Source organism: Leucoraja erinacea, chromosome 24 (assembly GCF_028641065.1).
Source record: "Leucoraja erinacea ecotype New England chromosome 24, Leri_hhj_1, whole genome shotgun sequence".
In the NCBI taxonomy this organism is placed as follows: domain Eukaryota; kingdom Metazoa; phylum Chordata; class Chondrichthyes; order Rajiformes; family Rajidae; genus Leucoraja; species Leucoraja erinaceus.
In genome coordinates, this window is record NC_073400.1 from 8,356,582 (window position 1) to 8,381,922 (window position 25,341).

Here is a 25,341-nt window from a genome sequence, read left to right on the forward strand (position 1 = left end):
ATGCAAGGATATAAAAAGTCATACTGTACCTCTAAAAATTATGGCAGATTAAATCTATTAGTATTTAAATTTCAAAATCTGTGATTATTTTTGTAAGCGTTGAACTAGCACGGTGTTTGGGGTTAAGAGGCTGGAATCTCTCTATCTCTCGTTCTTTCTCACCCTCTCCCCCTGTATCTCTCTCTTTTGCTCCCTTTCCCTCTCCCTCTCGCTCTCGCTCTCGCTCTCGCTCTCTCACACCTCGGCATTCCCGGGATCATTTGGCGTTTTGCAAAGTCAACTGCATCTGCAGTTCCTTCCTATAGAAGAAGAACCTGACCTGAAACGACTCCTAATCCATTCCCTCCACAGATGTCGCCTAGCCCGCTGAGTTCCTCCAGCACTCTGGGTTTTTTATTTAACTCTGAAATTGAAGATAGACACAAAAAGCTGGAGTAACTCAGCGGGACAGGAGGGAGAAAAAAAGGAAGGAGAGGGAGGAAGAGAGAGGGAGTGACCGCACATAAAGAAAAAACTTTTTTCAGCAAAATAGCACCGCGTAAAAATCCTGATTTCCTCAGCAGAATACTGATTTTCAGGAACTAGAATACTGAAATGCTCTGACAAAACTTAGCAGCTCTCTTGGGCAATCTTAATATTAGCCAGGTTCTTTGAAGTTTCATGAATTTAAATTTAACAAAGCAACTTGACCGAACAGGCACCTCCCAAGCCCCTCCTCGATGCACATACCTTTTTCCCCATCACCCTGTCTTTGCCCCCTCTTTACATTCATCTCCCACCTCTCCCTACTCCATCTCTTTCTGTCCCCATTTGGCATTACATTTCACTCCTCATCCTTGTTATCTGACACCCTTTTGTCTTCATTTCCATTCCAACCTTTGTTACTATCTCTAACCATTTACCAATCACTCCTCTCGCCTGCATTCCTATCACTTACCAGGCTTTGCCCCACCCCAACTTCTATTTGCTTTCTCTTCCCAGCTGTATTGGTCTGAAAAAGGCTCCCAGCCCAAAACATCGCCCCGCCATTTTTTTCCATAGATGCTATCTGACCCACTGAAGTACATACCTGCCAGGCAGGCCATGTATTAGTTATCAGGGGAGGGTTGAAAATTTGTTTTAATCTATCTGTCAAAAATTAGTTTGGCCATGATTAAAGATGTTATAGCAACGCATTTGGAAAGCAGTGACAGAATCGATCAAAATCAGCATGGATTTATGAAGGGGAAATCATGCTTGACTAATCTGGAATTTTTTGAGGATGTAACAGGTAGAATGGATAAGGGAGAGCCAGTGGATATTGTGTATTTGGACTTTCAAAAAGCCTTTGACAAGGTCCCACACAAGAGATTAGTGTGCAAAATTAGAGAACATGGTATTGGGTATTGACATTGATAGAGAACTGGTTGGCAGACAGGAAGCAAAGAGTAGGAATTAACGGGTCCTTTTCAGAATGTCAGGCAGTGACTGGTGGGGTACTAGGCTCGGTGCTGGGACCCCAGTTATTTACATGCGACATCTTCAAGTTTGCGGATGACACAAAGCTGTGTGGCAGTGTGAGCTGTGATGAGGATGCTATGAGGCTGCAGGGTGACTTGGATAGGTCGCGTGAATGAGCAGATGCAGTATAATGTGGATAATGTGAGGTTATCCACTTTGGTGGCAAGAACAGGAAGGCAGATTATCTGAATTGTATCAGATTAGGAAAAGGGGAGGTGCAATGAGACCTTGGTGTGCGTGTACATCAGTCACTGAAAGTAAGCATGCAGGTACAGCAGGCAGTGAAGAAAGTGAATGGCAAGAGGATTTATGTTTAGGGGCAAGGAGGTCCTACTGCAGTTGTACAGGGCCCTGGTGAGACCGCACCTGGAGTATTGTGTGCAATTTTGGTCTCCTAATTTGAGGAAGGACATTATTGCTATTGAGGGAGTGCAGCATAGGTTCACCAGGTTAATTCCCGGGATTGCGGGACTGACGTATGATAAAAGAATGGGTCGACTGGGCTTGTATTCACTGGAATTTGGAAGGATGAGAGGGGATCTTGTAGAAACATATAAAATTCTTAAAGGATTGGGCAGGCTAGAATGTTCCCGATGTTGGGGGAGTCCAGAACCAAGGGCCACAGTATAAGAATAAGATGAGGATGAGGAAAAGATTCTTCACCCAGAGAGTTGTGAATCTCTGGAATTCTCAGCCACAGAAGACAGTGGAGGCCAATTCACTGGATGTTTTCAAGAGAGAGTTAGATTCAACTCTTTGGGCTAAAGAAATCAAGGGATATGGGGAAAAAGCAGGAACGGGATACTGATTTTGGATGATCAGCCATATTGAATGGCTGGCTCGAAGGGCCAAATGGCCTACTCCTGCCCCTATTTTTCTATGTTTCTATGAATGTGATGATATAGAACATTGCACAGCACTTGTGGAGATGAATCCTGCCTTTACACTGAAACTGACACTCATAGAAGTATTTATCCCCTTTTTTGGACGAAAATGAGAAAATTGGCTGCATGAACATTTTTGGCAACCCAAAATGACTTGGGGTTTCATGAAGTCATGGCAAGAGGATTTATGTATGGGAGTCTGAAGAAGGGTCGTGACCCCAAATCTCACTTATTCCTTCACTCCATAGATGCTGCCTCACCCGCTGAGTTTCTCCAGCATATTACTCTACCTGGGGTTTCATGAAACGCATTTTGGAAGCTTCCCAGATCTTTCATTCACCAATGTCTTAACAATTGACAATCAGTCACACTGTCATTCTATATTGCAGATTAAAATTGTACTTCATTTGTCTCACATTAATTTCACAGCTGATCTATCTTATGTTTATCAAAAATTATTTGTAGCACTGCTTGGTTCACACAATATTGATAATTTGTTTTATTTAAGGTCTCGGCAGCAGGTCAGCATGGTAAGAAACCCACAACCTTGCTTTCCTGCAACAGAGTGTCCTACCACCTACCACCTGGCATGTCAGCAATTCACATTGAATTTACCGAATACTATTTCCCTGACAGTAAAGAGTTTCCTGGTAAGATTTTGAATTTTTTTTACAAAGTGCATTGTACCATATTTCAAGGCAATGATGATTAAAATGTATTTTACCTTACTGCCTATTTCATTTATTTAATACTTATTAAATGTTACAAATTGTATGGGTTTAAAGTTGGGTTTTTTTACACTTGTAGCATTAAAGCCTATGCTTAACAGCAAATTGTGATACAAAGAAACATTAGTTCATAAAGCAACTGTAACTAACACAAAAATCCATGTAAACTATCTTTATAATGGAGTTCAATTTTATATCTCATTGTCTCTGCCAAGACTCCCATCAGCATCATCTATCGTGATCAACACTAATAAAATTGTAATCTACTCCGGTAATCGGGATTAAAAACAGCCACTCCAGTGCAGAAGAATGAGATGTTAAGTCCAAAATCAAACACTGAATTGGGTTTTAAAACGAGCAACTTCTGTTTTGACTAAATGAGGGATTTAATTTTAAACTTGCTCTATGGTCGTTGAGGCTCCAGGATCATATTTACATGCTTCTTTATTTCACCCTTTTGAGTATTTTGCACAATTTAGCTCGACACTGGTATGTAAATTTCATTTATTTGAAGTGACCATCTGAGAATTTTGTGCAACCAATTAATTGACAATAAAAATTATCCTCCATGTTGTTAATTGTGACTGTTTGAAGTAAAATGTTTCATTCTTTGCTTCTATTTCACTTTCTCTCGGCTTCCAGTGCCTTGTCCTAATCTTTATGTGAAGCTGAATGCCTTGCAATTTACATTGGACCCAGTGAGTATGCTGTGGGTAAACTCCTTCTCCTTGGACCTGTATCAGACCCTTCAGCAGTTCAAAGCCATCTATAAATTGAACAATTCTGTGAAAGTAGAGGAACATGTTGACTTCTGTATGAATGGACTCATGTTGAAGGTTAGTCGTTGCCTAAAGTTGTATTTAATAATGGAAGAATGTATTCAAGGTTTATTGAGGATGTGGAATAAAGCTCTGAAAGGGGATGATTTTTTTTCAAATTTATTGAGTAGGATGCAGAAAGCCACTTTCAAAATAAAGTTGGCGCAATTCAGTTATGCTGAGCTTTCACCCCTGTTTCCGTATTTTTACAGTTCAAGTGATGGATTTCAAAACTTACAAAAGGCAACTTTATACCACATTCTGTTATTATTACACTTGAAGTTGTGTGATTATACTTGAATAGGCACAGCTCCAGATACAAAGTACTTGTTCTTACAATGTTTTACATACATAAATCACACGTCATATAAATGATCAGAAAGTAAGCATGGCACTATAAAGATCCGCAAGATAGAAGTGGATATTGATGGAGTATGGAAAAATATATTTCCAAATTGTGAAAGATGATTAAAAATGGAACTGCACACTTGATATTTCTTTAATGTAATATCTGACAGATCTTATCCTAGTTTAGTTTTGGTTTAGTTTATTGTCATGTGTACAGTGAAAAGCTTTTTGTTGCATGCTATCCAGTCAACAGAATATTACAATCGAGCCATCCACAGTATACAGATACAGGATAAAAGGACAAATCTTTAATGCAAGATAAAGTCCAGTTAAAGATAGTCCGAGAATCTCCAAATGAGGTAGATGATAGTTCAGGACAGCTCTCTCGTTGGTGATGGGATGGTTTAATTGCCTGATAACAGCTGGGAAGAAACTATCCCTGAATCTAGGTTACAATCCTGTGTGATGTATTGATGTTACATCAACATTTTTGAACAATTATTATGCTTTTATCACGTTACTTTTAACTGTTCAAATGCAACATTATTTAATTTGAATATCTGAAGAATGATACAGCATAAAAAGGACACTGGTATACCCGTTGCATCCCTGCTTCATACTTGCTTTGTAAGTCACCCAGTCAATTAGTGATGATTGCTACTTTAGCATAAATTGTTCACAATGAGATGTTTTAAACAATTTAATTCATATCTGATCTCCATTTCAAAAGTTTATTTTATTGTCACATGTACCAATTAAGGTACAGTGTTATGCAAAGTTACCATACAGCCATACGGGGGAAAAAAAGCAACAAGCCACACAACTACATAAGTTAACATAAACATCCACCACAGCGGATTCCCCACATTCCTCATTGTGATGGAAGGTAAAAAAAGTCCAATCTTCCTCTTTATTCTCCCGCGGTCAGGGCAGTCGAACCATCTGCAGTCGGGGCGATCAAAGCTCCCACGATCGGGGGGGTTCAAAGCTCCTGCGTCTGGGAGTTCCCTGAAATCAGTATCTAACCAAAGACTGCGAGCTCTGCCAAAGGGATCGCAAACTCCGTGATGGTAAGTCCGCAGGCTCCCCGTGATGGAGCTCCCGGTCGATCTCCAACAAAGGTCGCCAACTCGATGTTAGGTCGTAGTGCGGATGGAGATACGGTACGGGAAAAAAATCGCATCTCCTTCGAAGTAAGAGATTAGAAAATGTTTCCCCCAACCCCCCCCCCCCCCCCCCCCCCCCCCCCCATATATATAAAACAAGCTAAATAATACTAAAACATACATTTAAACATACACATACTATTTAAGAACATACTATTTAAACACAAAGAAGGAAGGGACAGACAGACTGTTGGCGAGGCAGCCATTGCTGGCACCACCCGGTGGTGATTATTTGCATCAAACTTCTAACTTAAAAGTACTTTGGGTTACTGATCTATGTTTGGTTATTAACCTTTTTACATCGTGAAATAGTGAATTTACTATCAAAGCTTGATATCCCTTTGATTGTTGCTTTGTGGCTATTTTGTTTTAAAGAATGCGCAGGTTATGTTCTGCAAGTATGGTTTTTAATTCACTCTGTTCTCTTTCCTAATGTTGATCTGGTAGTTAGATTTTTTTTTCATGGAAACTTTAAGAAATATTTCTCATCTTGCACTCAGAAAAGGTTTGCAAGATGCACAGTAAGCTGGTTGCATTTTGTAACGGTTAGGTGTGGATGGAGCCAGGAGCCCATTTTCCATTGTACAACCTAGATCATAATATAGGACAAAACATCACTGGAACAGTTCCTTTAGTCCACCCTGTCCATGCCAATCTAACTAATCCCATCTGCCTATAGAATGTCCGTATCCCTCTGCCCCCTGTCTAAACGTTGGATCTGTCTTAAACCTTGTTGTTAAGATGTCTGCTTTTCCCACTTCCCTGTCAGCGATTTCCAGGCATGGAATCTCCAGGGGGGGGTGGGGGGGTGGGAGGGAGAGATACGTGCCCCACTCAACTCCTTTTAAACTTTTCTCCTTTCATTTTAAACCTATATTTGATATTTCCACCCTGGGGGAAAAAACTACCCTGCCACTCATAATTTAGTATACTTCTAAAAGGTCACCCCTTTGCCTCAGATATAGCAAAAACAAGTTTGTCCAGTCCTCCTTATAACTAATTTGCTCCGTTAGCCACATTCGGTGAGCCTTTTCTGCACCCTCTCCAAAGTTGCTTCGTCCTCCCTACACATAGCGACCAGGACTGTACACAGTACTCCAAAATGTACTCCAAAACTTTTATATGGCTGCGCGTGATTTGCTAACTTTTACACTCCATGTCTTGAGCAATGATGGGAAGCATTGCATATTATTTACCATCCTGTGCACTTGTGTTGCCCCCTTTGAGGCGATGAACTTTCAAAATGCCTTTGTACGTTCTATTGATTTTCAGAATTTGGTTAAGCCCATAATTTGATCTGTAAAACATTATAGATCTTTTTTTTTTATGTCTCTTTATCTTGTAGCTAGTAATTCCAATGGACCAGAAGACAATGGCTCATCCAGACAAGCCACAATACCTTACCATTCAGACATCAGATGTTGTGGTGACCAACACGCGGCACTCCCCAAATTGCAGGCACTCTGATCTCCAAATGATACTAAAAGCCTTTAAAAACTTTGAATTCTTTCATGTTTCTTATAATGAGTTCCCCAAATCTGCGGATAGTTTTGATGTGCTACAAAGCGTATTTTTCCATCATGCTTATGAACAACGAATCAATGTGGACAGAATTTGCACACAGAAGAACTGTTCTCATAATGCATTGAAAGCTTTGTCTGCTGCAGACATTTGGTCTCTTCATTTTTCGCAAATCTGGCTGGACTTTGAAGGTACAGAAAGCTTGAAAGGCAAACCTTTTAGCTTTATAGATTCATTTCCTCTTTCCATATGGGTGTCTCAGCCATCCAAGGCACAATCAAGTTACTCAATGTCTACACACGCTACCGATTTAGAAGATTCCAAATGTACTGTGTGTCATAAGTTGAGTTTGTTCACCTGCCCAGAGCCTTTTGGAAATGGGTTGCAAACGAATGCAAAGCAGGATTTCATGGAGACTCAAACACTCAGATCTTCCGAACGAGTTGATGCACATCCGAATACTCAACAGGCAAGAGTGAAAGAATCCAACAGGAGGGCTGACTCTGAGGCAGATGTACATGTTCTTGTGTACAGCACTGCCCATGTAAAAATACGCATGAACCACTATCATTATCTTGTATTACTGCGGCTAAAGGAATTCTTTTCTCAACTACAAGATGACTTGACTCAGGATAGGGAAAGATTGATGAAAAGTATTGTTAAATCTGGCAGTACTTGTATCGGGTTGTTAATTAATGGTGCTGAAGTTGCTTTGCTGCTACATCCTGTTCCAACCACGTGTTGTGAAGCACAATCCCAAAACTCTGAAAGCACAAGTCTTGCTGAGTCAGAGCTCTCACCTTCTGGAAGTAGAGAGCGGTTAACTATGGAGGACAAGCCTTTGGACAGAACAATAAGTGATCATCTGGACAGTACCATCAGTTCTATGGATGACAGTGGAATTCACAATGGGGATTTGAGTATGGTTACCCTTTTGGATTATGGAGTTTCAACACAAGATGGGACAGTTGTGTGCAGTGCTCCTTTTACTAATATTGACATAGTGCCAAATCAATCATCTGAAAAAGGAGCTGTGGAAGAAGCATGTGAAGCAGTAGAGTCACTGGCAGCGGAGATACCTGAAGATGCCAATGATCACTATATTCTAAACTTGGAAAAAAGTGAGTCTTTGAACTTGGAGCCACAAAGCAGAAGAGCATCAGACAACATTGCACAGGTGGATCTTGCTCCTTTTGATGATGTCAATGTGGATTCAACTCCATTGAGTGTTTCAAAGGATGTTGCAAAAGAAGCTCTGCTTATGACTGTGGATTTAACTAAAGAAGCTGTTTCTCTCACAAAAGATGCTTTCAGTCTCAGCAAGGAGAAGATGGCTAACACTATGCAAAAGATGCTTTCTCTGTCAACCTCTAGGTATGGAAAACATCTGTAGGCAGTAAATAATGACTTTAGTTTCTTGAAATATTATCAACTGAGCACATAAAGGGTAAATTAAAAACTGATTTCCTGTTTCTGCAAAGGTTTTAAGGTCATAAGTGATAGGATTCGAATTAGGCCATTCGGTCCATCAAGTCTACTTCACCATTCAATCATGGCAGTTCTATCTCTCCCTCCTAACCCCATTCCACTGCCTTCTCCCATAACCTCTGACACTTATATTAATCAAACTATCTTTCTCTGCCTTAAACATCATGATGTCCTTTTAACTCTAGAAGTGATAGGATTAGCTGTAAAGCTTTGGTGAAAGCTTATTTTTGTTCCCCCACCATTTCTGTTGAAAGAGTAGTGATCTGCAGGAATGGTTTATAGGAGCACCCAAAGTAATTAATTTTAACAATTTGTTAATTTGCTCCAAGAACCTATGTCAGTGCCATCATGGTTCAAATCATTTTTAACTTGATACCTGAATTATCCTTTAGGGAAACGTACAAGTGTCTCAACCCCCTTCAAATACATTTCTAAGAATTCATTTAAAGCTTAGTGCAGAGCATAGCTTTCACAGTCAGTGAAAATATTTAATGTTGTACAGTGAACTGTCCTGACGTTTTGATTTATTCCACTTAACGTCATATTAGGCCAACCACAAGATGGTGCTCTGCAGCAGTCTAGAAACTTAATGGCGTCTGCATGCTCTTCTCGGTTCATCCCCAGTCAAAATCCAAACAGTTTTATTGTATGAGATTTTCAAGTTTGAACATTGGTTTGGCTGATTTATTTTCTGCTATTGCATCACTGCAGCACATCAAAACAAATTACCTTTTGTGACCAGCTATGGTAACTGGATCTTTACACTGTCTGACCTGAGAATAATTACAACACTAAAGCTTTAAAAACGAATAGGAAATTATTTTTCTTTCATTCAAAATTATTGTATCCTTAGTTCAATAGGAACATAGAACAGAACAGCCCAGGAACGAGCCCTTCATCCCACAATGGTTGTGTCGAATATGATGCCGAGCTGAACTGATCTCATCTGCCTTCAAGTGATTCATATCCCTCCATTCCCTGCAAATCCATGTGCCTATCTAAAAGCTGTTTAAACAGCACTATCGTATCTGTCTCCTTGGCAATTTGTTCCAGGTCCCCATCAAAAAAAACTTGCCCCACACATCTCCATTATATTTTCCCCCTCTCACCTTCTAGTTGTGCCCTCGAGTTGGACATTTCCATCCCGTGGTAAAAAGATTCTGACCATCCTATCTATGCGTCTCATAATTTTATACACTTCTATCATATCAAGTCTCCTCTCAAACCTCTTATGAACCTCAGCTTGTGGAATTGTGATCACTATCCCCAAATTCTTCTTCCACATCAACACCAGTCACCTGGCCAGGCTCGTTTCCCAGAACAAGATCCAGTAGGGACCCCCCTCGAGTGAGACTCCCTCTTGGATGCACATGACAAAGTCTGCCCCACCTGATCCTCTTGCCCTGAGTAAGTCCCAATCAACATTTGGAAAATTAAAGTCACCCACTACAACAACCGTGTGGTTCTGTCTGCATATCAGGGCCTCCATCTCCCACTGGCTATTGGATGGCATATAATGTAATCCCATTCGAGTAATTGCTCCTTTCCTATTTTTTTTAGCTTAACCTATAATACCTCTGTCAACGTACCCTCCATTATAACCTCTCTGAGTACTACTGTGACATTCTCCCTGATTAGCAAAGCAACCCCTCCACCTCTAACACAATCTAATCTGAAGCATCGAAACCCAGACACATTGAGCTGCCAGTCATGTCCCCCTCTCAACTAAGTTTCCGTAATTGCTGCAATATCATAATTCCAAGCATTGATCCATGCTCTAAATTTATTAGGTTTACCCACAATACTCCTTGCGGGTAAGTCAACACATTTCAGTCCTTCATTATCCCCATAGTGGTGAACCTCTCCATGCCTATCCTTTCTTTGAGATTTGCTTGTTGTAACCTTATCAGCCCTTCCCTTTGCTGACCTGCTGCTTCGGGTCCCACCCCTTTATGATAGTGAGTATTTTAAATACAGCCACCCTTGGATACTTGATGAAATAGTAATAGCTAATTTTAATGTTCAATAGTTTGCTCTATGAATCTGCGGAAAATGGATCATGTGAATATCGGAGATAAAGTACACTGAATGATTCATAGCCACAGAATGCCAGGAATTATCTAAACACAGCTGAATCATTTGCAGGTGTGGTTTAACAATTCGCTTGATCTGATTTTACACATTTAAATGACAAAGGAAAGAATGTATGTTGTGACCTCAGCATGTCATAGCGTGCTTTACAGTATATGCTTCCTTGTAATGTGAAAATTTACGTGCAAAGCTATCATTGCAACCAAAAATTATAATGTTATAAATTTAAATAATTTTAAGGTGTAAATATGAACTCAGTGACGTAAGGGAGTACATTTGGATTGAAAGCACAGGATTCTTTTCTGCTTGATAAGCTGCATGAGCTGTATCAGTATTATCTCTCATCTGAATGATAGCACTTCCAACTATACAATAATCACAGAACACTATAAAGCTGTTTAATAAATTTTTAGCCATGATTTTTGTGATAGTCAAATCATCAGGAAAATCACTCTCTGCACACAATTGTGTTTATGATGATGTGAGTCGTTTTGTGCTTTTGACCCTCTTTAACCAGATGTGGTGTGACTTCAGCAGTTTTGAGAGCTAATAAGGGGAACTGGATGTGGTGTCATTTAATTATTTGAACACTTCCACTTTGACACAGAATTAAAATTCTACTACTTTGGCTTAACTTCATTGCTTACAATTTAAAGATAATTTTGTATGAAGTGCCTGGGGCAAAGTAAGCCAAACAAAAATACTGATGCCCCATTTGGTTTTTACACTAAAAGTGGTACTGAATAACATCTGTGCTCAGTTCAAGTAGTAGAAATTTGGCCTGAAAGCTATGAATTGAAGAGACAGTGAAACCATGCAAAAAGTGGCCAGTCGCAGAATAAGAACTGTAGCATAGTTCTTGATTTACCTATTACTTTATCACATTTTTGGTGATTTTTGAACCATCATTCAGCAGTCAAAGATGTGTCTATCGATTCAGGCAGCAACAATGTCCACTCAGTTATGATTCTTTTTTTCCTTTGAACCCATGTTAGTACAATGGAAAGTAGATTTTCCATGACCTATCATGAGTAATCCATTTAACCGTTGAGAGTAAAAAGCAACTGTGACACTCAGAGGTACATTGTTCCCTGTAAAAATAGATTTTTTTTTAGCGAGCTTAGTTTAGAGATTATATGAACACAGAAACAGGCCCCTCGGCCCACCGAGTCCATGCCAACCAACGATGCCCATTACACGAGCACACACTATACACTGGGGACAATACATCATTTTTACTGAAGCCAATTAACCTACAAACCTGTATGTCTTTGGAGTGTGGGAGAAAAACCGGAGCACCCGAGGAAAAACACACGTGGTCAGGGGGCGAACGTACAAACTGCATACGGACAGCACCCGTAGTCAGGATGGAAACAGGGTCTCTGGCACTGTAAGGCAGCAACTGTATTGCTGCGCCATTGTGCCGCCCTGAGGGAGATTTTAATGAGTCTGGTAAACAGGACTGCCTTTACATATGTAAACTTGAATCTGGTTCCTCCTGCTCCTTAGGTTAACCCAACCCAAATGCAAGTTTATCTGCACAGAATGCGGACAGCAAAGTTCTCCATGAATCCAGGGAAGCTAAAAGAGCAGACAGACATTTACAAAAACACTTTGGAGTGTCACCACTTGAACAGCTTGAGAAACCTTGGCTGATTTGTCTTCTCTTTAAGAATGATCTTGGTGACTGTTCTGCATCACTCTGCAGCCACTAAATCTATCTAGTGCCTTGACTCAGTGGAATGACAGAATCATTCATCACCATTTAATTTGACTGAATAATTGATAGTTTTTAGAGAGCAGTATCCCTGTATCAGTTAGTGATTGTGAAGAATAGCTATTTGTATTAGTCAGGTTTTTTTTAATGTCAGAATGATAGCAATATGGCAATGATGGTTATACGGAATTGTAATATGCTCAAACACAAGCTTGTACTTGTGCACTAAATCTAGTCAAATGTTGCAAACACTTCATAAGAGTGTTTCCAAAACAAAATTTGGCACCTCACCGCACATGATGTCAACCCTGACAACAAAGTCGATTTTAAAGAGATTTTAAAGGTTTGAGGAGGAAATTTCAGAGCTTAGAACCTCAGCATCAATTAAACTCTGCCCAAGTCCCACACAGAGCGCAGATATGGAAGTTGTCACCATCGAGAAAATAATGCTAAGTGGAAGGAGCAAGCCTGTGGAATGATTGAAAAGATGAATTTGAATTTTAAATTTAAACTCACCAAGTAATGAGTGAAAGAAAGAAGATTCTTAAACAGAACAATGCAGGAGAATTTTGAATGACTAAGTGTGAGGATAAAATGTTGGTGAGCATTCAGGAGTACATGGAATGATCAAACCTTGAGCTGGAAAAGACATAGTTGCAGAGTCTGGGACAGATGGGTTGGCTGAATAGTGTGATGCAAACAGACATGTAGTTTTAGCAGTGTTATGGATTATGGTACTCAATTTGAGGATAGATGGAGTAGGTTTAAGAATAGTCTGATTCTCAATTTCTGGAAAGAGGAATTAGAAACATAGAAAAATAGGTGCAGGCGTTGGCCATTCAGCCCTTTGAGCCAGCACCGCCATTCAATATGATCATGGCTGATCATTTAAAATCAGTATCCCATTCCTGCTTTTTCCCCACATCCCTAGATTCCTTTAGCCCCCAAAGACATCCAGCGAATTGGCCTCCACTGCCTTCTATGGCAGAGAATTCCACAGATTCATAACTCTCTGGCCTACCCTTTATTCTTAAACTGTGACCCCTGGTTCTGGACTGCCCCAACATCGGGAACATTTTTCCTGCATCTAGCCTGTCCAATCCTTTAAGAATTTTATGTTTCCATAAGATCCTCTCTCATCCTTCTAAATTCCAGTGAATTCAAGTCCAGTCGACCAATTCGTTCATCATATGTCAGTCCCGCCATCCCGGGAATTAACCTGGTGAACCTACGCTGCACTCCCTCAATAACAATAATGTTCTTCCTCAAATTAAGAGACCAAAATTACACACAATACTCCAGGTGCGGTCTCACCAGGCCCCCGAACAAATGCAGTAGGACCACCTTGCTCCTAAATTCAAATCCTCTCGCAATTAAGGCGAACATGCCATTAGCTTATTTCACTGCCTCCTGTACCTGCATGCTTACTTTCAGTGGCTGATGTACAAGCACACCCAGGTTTCATTGCAGCTGCATTTTTCCAAATCAGACGCCATTTGGATAATAATCTACCTTCCTGTTCTTGCCACCTTCTATCGTGACTTTAGGTAGGCAGAATTTGCGGTACTACACCTTAAGAAGAAAACATTGGTCTTGGACTGAGGTATAGGAATGTTAATTTACAGAATGGTACCAAAACCTATTTGGAGAGAATACACAAACAATGGTTATATTCTTCTTCTTCCTCGTGTCCGGCCATCTTCCATATCACGTCTTTCCGGTCGGTCAGTGACGGTTGACGGTCGGTGGTTGCAGAATTGGCTACTTCAGTCAGTCACTGTGGTACAGTTTCTGTCGTCAGCATTGGCCGGGATGCGCCATGTGGAGGCTTCTGCTTGCACCCCATGGTTATATTAACTGGAGTGGACAAGATTCAAGTAATGAGGAGACTGACAGTGAAGATGGAGCCATTTTTTCTCCACTGTATGGGGAATTTAGGATTAAGGAACATTGCTCACAATGCAGTGGTCATGCTCTTGGTAAACTAGGCAATTGCTACATGTTAATATGCAAGTCCAGTGGGTAGTTGGGAAACAAGCAGTATGTTACCCTTTATTGCAAGTGGAATTCAGTACAAGAATACAAACATCCAATGGTATAATGCCTTGGTTTAGTCTGCGTCTGTAATATTGTCTACCTGTCTGGTCTGTCTTCCTAAGGAATTAAATATTTATAATGGAACGAGATGCAGCATATTTGCTGTGTTAAAGATTCAGCACTGTGCTGCCTGCTTTTATGATTTAATGTTAGGAGTGGGGAACTTCAAATTGTTTTCTGGTTTGAGCACACCCCTCAACTCATCCATGCAGTTAATAAGTAATTGAAAGTAAAATGGGATTCCTGCCTGTATTGGAGGTGTGATCTTGTTGCTGGAGCAGGCAAGTAATAATAGCAATATGTATATGGATTAAAATTTATTTAATTTCTACATGGCCTTTCATCATCACTGTGATCTGCTGATGTATGACAAGTTTTCATTTATAGACAATGTTCCCTTTTGAACTCTGGTGGCATGTTTTCCCCTCCTCAAAGTTATGGACTCAAATTTATTTAATTTCTACATGGCCTTTCATCATCACTGTGATCTGCTGATGTATAACAAGTTTTCATTTATAGACAATGTTCCCTTTTGAACTCTGGTGGAATGTTTTCCCCTCCTCAAAGTTGCTCTTGAGCCTGTGAAAGACAACTTAATGCTTTAAAATGCAGCATAGCTTTCTCTCTCCCTTGACTAAATCAAAGTTTACTTTCTTGTTAAAGAGAGCAGATCTCCAAAGGTGAAGACAATCTATCCTCTTCCTTGTCCAGCACTAAGCTGCGTATCTTAAGCATGAAACGCACATCGTCGCAGCATTCCTTGGACACTACATCGCTTGATGGCAGCCTGCCAGAAGATCGGATATCGGTCGACAGTGATAGCAGTGAGAAATACGTTATTCTCCTTGAAGCAGGTACGTAATTTGTTTACAAAGATTCGTTGTACAACAAATTGAACAGGAATTTGGTGAATTTAAAGTCAAGCTTTACCATTATTGTTGGTTAAAAAAAATGCATTTACAATACATTTGATTTCATGTTCAACATGCAAGAGAAAGCCTAAATGAAACTAACCCCCTGCTTTCACGTGGTTCAGCGCAGTTAACGGGGAAGTAGTTCTGCTTGAAAACTATTTGGCCCTATCTAACACTAAAAGAGAGCATTATAAACAGAAAATAAACGTAGGAGGTCACGTCACCCCTCAAGTTTTAATATAGTCATGGTTGATCTGACCAGGAATCTGCCACCTTCCCATCATCGACCATTTCCCATCTTTCAGTTATGCTAAGCTTTGAGCACTCCCCAGTGTTTTCTAACACAGTGATCTATTTGCTTCAAATTTCTGAGATGAATTTCACGATACCTCAGTACATCTTACAATTAAAAAAAAAACCCATTGTGATGGAGAATTCCAGAGATTCGCCGTCCACTGCAAGAAATTCCCTTCAACCTCAATTTCAAATGACTGCCTGCTAATTTTGTCATGATGTCCCCTTGTTTAAGGTTCTCCCACTCGTGGAATCATTCGCCCTATCATGCCCTGAGGGATCTGGTTGGTTTAGTTTATTGTCATATCTCTTGTTCAGATGAAGTTCAACATAACAGCATATGCATACAATAATGATAAATGCAGACATAAAATGAGGAATGCAAATGAGCGGAACGGTGCAAGGTTGTAGTACAAACTGAAGGTGATCAAAAAATATTAAATATACCAATAGCCAAAATGGAATGAATTAATAGTATATGGCAGCGCCTCTGGGAAGGGGATGTGAAAGAGCTGATTGGTTCAGGGTGTGGTGGCAGTAGGGGCAAAGGTGTTCTTAAGTCTGGATGCTGGAGCTTTCAAGTTCAGCTATTTTCTCCCAAATGGTAGATAATAGAAAAGCGAATGGGAAGGGTGAAAGGCATCTTTGATGATATCTCCATCCTTCGTGATGCAATACACATGCAGATAGACTGGATAGAAGGAAGTCCTGAGCGTGTCATGCACCAGGCTGTCTTCTCCACTATTTGCAGGTCCAAGTGATCAAGAGCAGAGCAGTTGCCATACAAGGCTGAGATGCATGCACTCAGAATACTTTCCTAAGCACATCTGAAGACTTTTGAGAGGATCCTTCTAGACATATCAAATCTTCTCGGATAACTAAGAAAGTAAATACGCAGATGTGATCATTGCATTGGTGTGCAGGGAACAGATTAGGTTGCTGGTGATATCGATGCCAAGGAACTTGAAGATGTTGACCATCTCTACAGCAGCCCCATTGATGAGGACATGGTTATGTTCACCCCCTCACTACCTTGGGACAACAATAGTGTTTCATCTTACTGATGTCAAAGGCTAGGCTATTCTTCTGACACTATGACACAAATTCCTATCTTGTATGTTTCATTAAAAGATATTCATTCTTCTAAACTCCAAAAAATATATATCCCGTTTATTGGACTGATAAGATAACCTCCTCATCCCAGAAATCAGTCTTGTGAAGCCTTTTTCAACTGCCTCCAATACCTGTTTATCCTTTCTTAAATTAGAGAAACAAAGCTGCACACAGTATTCAAGGAGAGGCCTTCCCCTATACATTTGTAACAATATATAACTACTTCTAATCTCCAACCCTGAAGCAATGAAACCCATTGTGCCATTTGTCTTCCTAATCACTACTGCACCTGCCTCCTAATATACTGTGAGTCATTCACAAGAACATTTAGATCTCGTTGGATTCCTTGCCTCTGACTTGCTTAGTGCCACATTGTTATTCTGGTAGTCCAGTTCAGTTTCTGGTCTGTGGTATTGACAGTGGGGAGTTCAGTGGTGGGGGTTTGGAATTGTATATAAAAAAAGCTTTAGTGTGTCAGAACTGATCATATGGCTTTTGAAAGAGTGAACATATTAGGTATATTTTTCTTTGGAAAAGCAAAGATGTCAAAGCAAGATGAGAGGCCTTTAAAATTTATGAGATTGAACAGGATAGCTATTATGTGTAAACATAGTTGTCCCAAGCCCCTTGTCCATCCACTTGCTCTTGTGTCATGTTGCTGCTTCAAGTGTGCAGTGGGCTCCCACCACATTGGTGTGAGAGAGTGCAGTGTGGGGATTGTATCAGCACAGGCAACCTTCTTCACTCAAACCTGTTTTGAATTGTGGTATTCCAACTGATAACAATTTCACACTTGTTAAATATTTGTGAATGTTATTTGTCATTCACAAGCTGATGAGTCAGTGAGGGTGTGGTAGAGCCTCAATGGCCTTCAATGCTGGGCACTTAGAGACATACAGCGTGGAAACAGGCCCTTCGGCCCAACTTGCCCACACTGGCTAACAAGTCCCAGCTGAACTATTCTCACCTAGCCGCATTTGGCCCAAACTGGAAGAATTCCTGCACAGCCTTGACCCAACTGATGAGTTGGTGTTTGGTCATCTGGTGGAAGACAGTTTGTTTTGAAAATAGTTCAAGGTGCAACATAGAATCGGGAAAAGATGACCAGTCCTCTTGGGCTACATTGTTGCTGTTTATATAAATTTATAAAATTATTTTCCTCCAGAGTGTCCAGGTCAACTATAATGTCAACATCAATTGCCTATAATAACACCTTTATCATGGTAACAATGTCCCAAAGTACATTATGGTATTAGCTTGAAAGCTTTTCACCAACTCATTAAAGGTTACTGGGTAAAAGGGCACAAGGTTTGTCAACCAATAATAAAACCAAGAGGTTGTTTGATTGCCTGCTTTTGATGAAGTGACTACATTTGGGGAATACCAAGAGTAGAATTAAAAGTGAAAAGGTATGTGAAAGGACTATTGGGATGGAGGAATTGTGGCAATACCTGAACTTGGAAGGGTTTATACACGAGAATGATAATTTTAAGATTTCCTTAACCACGATCTATGGCAAAAAGGGCAGTAAAGCATAATACATTTGAAAGTAGGAAGATGGTTTGGGATGCATTTGAATAATCAAATCTAAGAATGATCAAAGTAAGGATGGGGCTGTCAGAAGTAACCATAATCATGTAAGGTAGGGCAGAGTGAAGTGATGTTGCAGAGTTGGAAATAGGCAAAATATCATAAACCTGAAGTTCAAAAGTTGACCTACACTCAAATGTGAGATTGTATTGCCAAAGAGAACGAGGGAGAAGGTGGTCCTGGAATGTCTCCTGGTGCATTATCATGCATGTAACAGGGCTTAGCATCTGGGTGGGTGATGTATTGTCCTCGCCAAACCATCAAAGCCATTGTTTGTCATGATATTGGTCCCCTTAGTTGAGAAAGGATGAAGTAGCAGTGGAGGCATCCAAAGATGATACACCAGGCTAATTTCTAGGATGAAAGGATTGTCTTTTAAAACTGAGGTATGTATTCTTCTTGCAGAGGGCAATGAATCTCCAGAATTCTATATCCCAGGCAGAGCTATCTCACTGAGAACTATCTTTAGGTGGGAGTAGATATTTTTGTAAGATTAGGAAATTGAGAATTATGGGACGGCACAGAGGAGGTCTGGAATGGGTTGAATGGCAGGGTAGTCTCTGCCTGTTCCTATTTTCTTGTGTTCTTTGAATAATGCTCTTGGCTACAATTCCTTGAATTGTTTTTTTTTAATTGCTTAATTTTTTTACTTCCCCTTCCTCGTATTGCAAGTTCTTTATCCATTGTAAAAATAAGATGAATAAATGTAAACTTTTTTTTATTCACTGAATAATTTCAAATAGCTCAAAGTAAAAATGAAAAAACTGCAGATGCTTAAAATCTGCAAAAAAAAACCAGCAAATGCTGGCAGCATTCAGTAAATCAAGCAGCATCCATCCAAAGAGAAATGGCTATTATTTAAGATCAAAATCCCTCAGAAGTCCATACAAGTCAAGTCAAGGGAGTTTATTGTCCCAGATAGGACAATGAAATTATTGTTTGCTGCAGCACAACAGAATATTGTAGGCATAAATACAGAACAGATCAGTGTGTCTATATACCATAGACCATATATATAAACATAAATAAACAGATAAAGTGCACTGCGGACTATGAGTAATAGCTATTTTAAGAATTGGCTGCTGTGACTTTGCTCTGCTAGGAAAATAATGAGGACTGGACCTTTTAATTTTGGATTCCAAATGCCTGGAATTGGCATCAAGACTAAGCTTTTTGAACGACTTAAAGTCATAGCTGCCATGTGTCTATTTCCTGCTGAGTTGCTGAAAAATTTGTGGTGAATTTGAATTAGTTTGCAACTGCTCCTGCTGCTGCTGTGTTCGTGTTTGACAAACTGGTTTAGCTGCTACAGCCAGATTCTGGACTCATTTCCTGAATCTGGGCACCAATCCATTTTGCTTCCAGTTCTATATCCCATGGTCTTGAGCAGGATCTTGAACGGTGTGGCAATATCTTGACCTGTGTGCACTGCAACTCTATTCTGACAATAAAATGTCATGTACATGTCGTGCTGATCTTCAAGCTTTGGTAGTATTCATCTGTGCTCCATGTGGGTTCTGTCCTGCATTATCCACTTTTTCACACCATGGACCACTGACTCCAACTTAATTTTGGTGTCGTTCCCCCCCCCCCCCCCCGAAATCTCATCAGACAATCAGAATTTAATCAAGGTGGAGAAATGTGATGAATATTTTGCTTAACTCCATCGCCAAAGATGCACCTGTTGAATTCCACACATGGGAACAGGAGTAGGCTATTAACCTTTTGATATGATATGTAGTGTTCAAGGTCACACCCCTTGTGGAACCACTCTATCTCGCCGCCATTGACTCACGTTTTGGCTCCTTTCTGTTTGAAGTTTGCATGTTCCCAGTAATTACATGCACTTTCTCCCACATCACAATGACTTAATGGATTGATGGGTTAATAGACCACCAAATTGCCCCGTATGTCAATGAAAGATAGAATCTGGGGAAAGTTGATGAGAATGGAGGGAAAATAAAAAGGGATTCATGTAAATGGGTGGTTGATGTTCTACATGCACAAGGTAGACCGAAGGGTCTTTGTGACTATGATCAAGGTTGATTTTGTGACCGTTACTCTATATTTCCATGTCCATATGCTATAATTTTAGTATACTTTATTTTGTCCATTTCCTGATTTGTATTCCTCTTCCTATCCTGGTCCCACAGAGGAGAAATTGACAGATTTTAAAAATTGCTTTTGAATGCATTCATCATTTTGTACATAGTGAAAGAATTTGTTGTTTCGCTTTTTAATTGTATCATTTGGTATTTATTTAACCAAATAGGTTATGAAGTGATGCGTTTCAGCCAAATATTTGTCATATTTCAGCACTTTTTTATCAAATTACATTTCTTATTAGTTAAAAGAAGGTTCTATTTCTTTGAGATTAAATATACAGGTAAACGTGCTGCTTCAAATGGGCGTGTACCTCTGAATGCATGAATTCTCCAACTTTAAGTCAGCGGCATGAGCACTTACTCCAATGTTTAAGTGCAGGATCCATTAAGTGCAATTCTTCTTAGGTCATTCACAAACCAACAGTATGAATATTGAATTCTCCAATTTTTAAGCAATAGTTTCTCACCCACCCCAACCCCTTTGCCTCTTCCACCTAGTTCACACCCATTTCTCCCCCTGTTCCATCCTTCTTCCCTCCCCTGCCCCATCCCCACCCCCCCCCTCCCTTTCCACCTATATTTCCCCCCCCCCCCCCTGGTTTTACTTTTTCACACCCCTCCTTATCTGACAACCTTTTGTCTCCTTTCATCTTTAGCCTTTGTCACTTACTCCACCCATCTGCCAATCAGACCCTCACCCATATCCACCTTTCTCTTGCCAGGCTTTGTCCTGCTCCCATCTCTCTTTTCCAACTTTCTCCCCTCCCTACTATGTTGCCAGTCCATTCTGTCTACAGCAGCTGCCTGACCCAAGGTCTCGACCCGAAACATTACCCATTTCTTTTCTCCAGAGATGCTGCCTGTCCTGCTGAGTTACTCCAGCTTTTTAGACATTAGACAATAGGTGCAGGAGTAGGCTATTTGGCCCTTCGAGCCAGAACCGCCATTCAATGTGATCATGGCTGATCATCCCCAATCAGCACCCCATTCCTGCCTTCTCCCCATATCCCCTGACTCCGCTATTTTTAAGAGCTCTCTTGAAAGCATCCAGAGAACCTGCCTCCACCGCCCTCTGAGGCAGAGAATTCCACAGACTCGCCACTCTCTGTGAGAAAAAGTGTTTTCTCGTCTCTGTTCTAAATGACTTAGTCCTTATTCTTAAACTGTGGCCCCTGGTTCTGGACTCCCCCAACATCGGGAACATGTTTCCTGCCTCTAGCGTGTCCAATCTTATATTTTTCAATGAGAAACCCTCTCATCCTCCTAAACTCCAGAGTGTACAAGGCCAGCTGCTCCATTCTCTCAGCATATGACAGTCCCGCTATCCCGGGAATTAACCTTGTAAACCTACGCTGCACTCCCTAAATAGCAAGAATGTCCTTCCTCAAATTAGGGGACCGAAACTGCACACAATACTCCAGGCGTGGTCTCACTAGGGCCCTGTACAACTGCAGAAGGACCTCTTTGCACCATCTTCTGTGTCTATCTTCGGTTTGTACTTATTTTGTACTTTAGGTTTCAGCATCTGCAGTTTATTTTGTTTGCATGACTTGTACTCTACATCAGTTTAAAATATGCAGCAAAAAGTATGACATTTGTTGCTCTGAAGTTAATAGGTCTATTTAAATTCAAAGCTGTTGACCCATAACGTGAGAGCATACTGAAAGATTGTCTGTTGAGATGAACCCTTTTACTTTTCTGGTACTTTGACCCTGTGTCTTTCACATCCTGGCCTCACTTTGGTAAACATCACGGACTAGGCCGGGAGCTCCTGTGACCAGCAGACATCTCCTATGTCAAACTTCTATCATAAAGATAAAGCCTGTCTCAGAAACTTTATAGATATAATTAACATTGTCAAGGCTTTCTTTTTATCATTCCAAAGAGAGAATTTCAAATCTTCAAGTTATCCTGTCAAATTAATCATTGCTAAGTGTTTCACCCCTTAATTATGTAGTTAATTGCTGACAACGTCAAAACTATGTTCCAGGGATCTTGTCTGTCGGACAATAAAATGATTTTGTTTTGGTGCTGTAACTGCATAATCTTCTGCAAGTTTGGGTGCCACGATGAGCAGTAGCAGCTAATTTCTGTGGGAGCAGTTTTACCTTTTTTTAAATCTTGTAGCTTTATAAATTTTATCAAAATCAAAAATGTTGCGCCTATTATGGAGAATACTAGTTTCATAACTTCATTAAGTTAATGTCTTTAGATTGACACTCCTTCTTCCCATTCATTTGTTGAGGAAGAAGAAACTTGCAGCTCTTGAATCTTATTTTTTAAGGATGGCACATTAATAAATTGTGCTATTTATTTGCAGTCTAGCAGCTACCAAAAAAATTAGTTGACATATTAATTATATTTTATGTTGACTCTTGAATATGTCATTCTTAGAATCGGGGCAAGAATCACTTCTTCCAAACAGAAACCCAGATCTGTTGGCGGCAATGGGCAGCAATCAGAGTCTTCCGGAAAGTGTAGATGGGGAGCGTGGAGGAGAAGGATTTCACAAACACTCTACAATCACCAACTCCTTGACACCAAGTGACGATGATTCCAATGGAGAACAGGTAAGGCTCTTGTATTCCAACCTTTCTGCTTGATTTTTTTTCTCTTTCAGTTTGTTTATTTTGGGACTTAGTTTAGAGATGCTGCAGAGAAAACGGGCCCCTTGGCCACCATGGTGACCATCAATCACCCGATCGCACAAGTTCTACTCCCATCACATAAGAGGCAATTTTACAGAGGATAATTAACCAACAACACATGTCTTTGGGATGTGGGAGGAAACCCACATGGTCAGGGAAACCGTGCAAACTCCAACAACAGCTGAGGTCATGATTGAGCGTTTAACGCTGTGGGGCAGCAGCTCAACCAGCTGTGACACTGTGCCGCCCTGTTGTTTTTAAACTTGCTGTTATTGATTAGTGTGTTGGATGCCAGTAGAAACGTTAAAATCAAGGTTAATCTGAAATTTTATTTTAGTCTTCTATGGGCAATCTATGAACGCAATGTTTGTATGATTCAGAACAATTAATCCGCAGTAATGCTGGTAAACTGACAAAGATTGCTAGCATTAATGGTGGTTGTATTAATGTTGGATAATATTTAAATATTGTATTTTTTTCTAGTTAGTAGTCCTTCATGATGTGGAAACATTTGCAAGAAGGGACAGAGAGGTTGGACTGTATTAAAATTAACATTAACCAAAGTTAGGATGTTTTATATCATAAACTTTGAGGAAAAGAAATGTCTGGCACCTGTTGTCAAAGAAATAAGGTGCATATTTCTTATCCTGCAGAATGTAGTATTGATGCATTTTTTATAAATGTTTATTTTAGTGTTGACATTTAAGCTTCTGCTTGGTTTCCCAGGCTTCGGTGCTGTTACTGAAAATACTTGAAGTGAATTGTGGAATCGGCATAAGAGGTGACGATGTAGCCGTCTGTGTCCAGGCAAAGGAAGTGATTCCTGATCAGTTGGGTAACTTGGACGTGCAAAAATTTCTGAGTAGCCATGCGACTGGTGAGAGAAGCTGCAAGATCCTTATTTATAATACAACTGGTGGTTTTGTTGTAACTTATTCTTATGATTTGGTTAAACCTCATTTCTCTAATTTACAGTAACATTTGTGAGTTAAACCAAGAAAATGGTTTTGTGGTTCCTTGTTCCCCTATTAAACCACAGGGCCATTGAACATTGTAATTAGTTTCAGAGGACCATTGCTCGTTTCCAGTTAAAGTAGATTATTCATTTTAATACCCCATATTTCCACTTAAGTTGTGATCCGTTGACCCATGAAATCTCATTTCAGCTTTTCATGTGATTCAAAATGGGAGTGCTCAAGTCTAAAATGCTTTTAGAAAAAAATATCATTAGCCTTTTGAGATTTTAATGCCAATCGCAACTGAACCAAAATGTATAACACATTGAAAGAAACAGCTCTCCAAAGAGAAACAGCTCTTGTTATTTTAAATGAAAGAAGGTTGGTAATGTAAGGATGGCGATAATAAGAATTTTAACCTTGCTTCCCCAAATGCAAATTATTGATGAGGGAATAATGGTTAGGTCGGTGAGACTCCCTGGTAATGAGTTCCAAATGAATATGCTGCCTGTGATAATTACTTCAAAGCATTAAATCTGTAGAAGACAGTGTAGTGCAAATGTAGGGCAAATCAAATTGGCAAAGTTAATCTAGAAGACAAGTTCATGAAATCGTAAAACACAGGTCAGGCACAGGAACAGATCCAATGGCCCACAATGTCTCTATCAAAACTGACCACTTCTGCCTGCATGTAATCCGTATCCATTAATTCCTTGCATATTCACGTGCCTATCTAAAAACCTCTTAACCCCCATTATTGAATCTCTTTCCACCACCACCTGTGACAGAACCACTCTGGGGAAAGCAAACCACTCTGGGTAAAACAAAAGGTTGTTCTGTAATTCTCCTTTAAACTTTCCCTCCCAACTTAAAGCTACACCCTCCAGCATTTGATATTTTCACCTGGGGGGGGGGGGAGGAGATTCAAACTTTAGTTTTAGCTTTAGTTTCAGAGCTAGAGCATGGAAACGGGTCCTCTGGCCCACAAATCCGCGCTGACCAACTATCACCCAACTATAGATACAATAGTTCTATCCTACACACTAAGGACAATTTTACAGAAGCCAATTAACCTACAAACCTGCACGGATTTGGAATGAGCGGAAAAACCGGAGCACTCTGAGAAAACCCACACGGTCACTGGGCGAATGCGCAAACTCCGTAAAGACAGCACCTGTAATGAAGATTAAACGCGGTTAACTGGCCCTGTAAGGCAGCAACTTTACCACTGCGCCACTGTGCCGAGCCATCTATCTGCTCTATAATATGCTTTTCATCATTTTTTGAGGTCCTTCCCCAGCTGCCACCGTTCCAGGGAAAACAAAATCCAAATTTGTCCAATTTTTCCTTGTGTTTAATACCC

The 25,341-nt window shown here is 40.2% G+C and overlaps 1 protein-coding gene across 2 annotated transcripts in view; it reads left to right on the forward strand.

Annotated features, from left to right (window-relative positions):
- Positions 1-25,341, forward strand: part of bltp3a (bridge-like lipid transfer protein family member 3A) — a 110,558-nt gene that overhangs the window by 70,293 nt on the left and 14,924 nt on the right. For both annotated transcript variants that reach the window (XM_055654472.1, XM_055654471.1), the window contains exons 12-17: positions 2,893-3,034; positions 3,755-3,948; positions 6,790-8,339; positions 15,022-15,212; positions 22,769-22,944; positions 23,749-23,899. In XM_055654472.1, the coding sequence (XP_055510447.1) occupies positions 2,893-3,034; positions 3,755-3,948; positions 6,790-8,339; positions 15,022-15,212; positions 22,769-22,944; positions 23,749-23,899 (2,404 nt within the window). The remainder of the gene's footprint in view (positions 1-2,892; positions 3,035-3,754; positions 3,949-6,789; positions 8,340-15,021; positions 15,213-22,768; positions 22,945-23,748; positions 23,900-25,341) is intronic.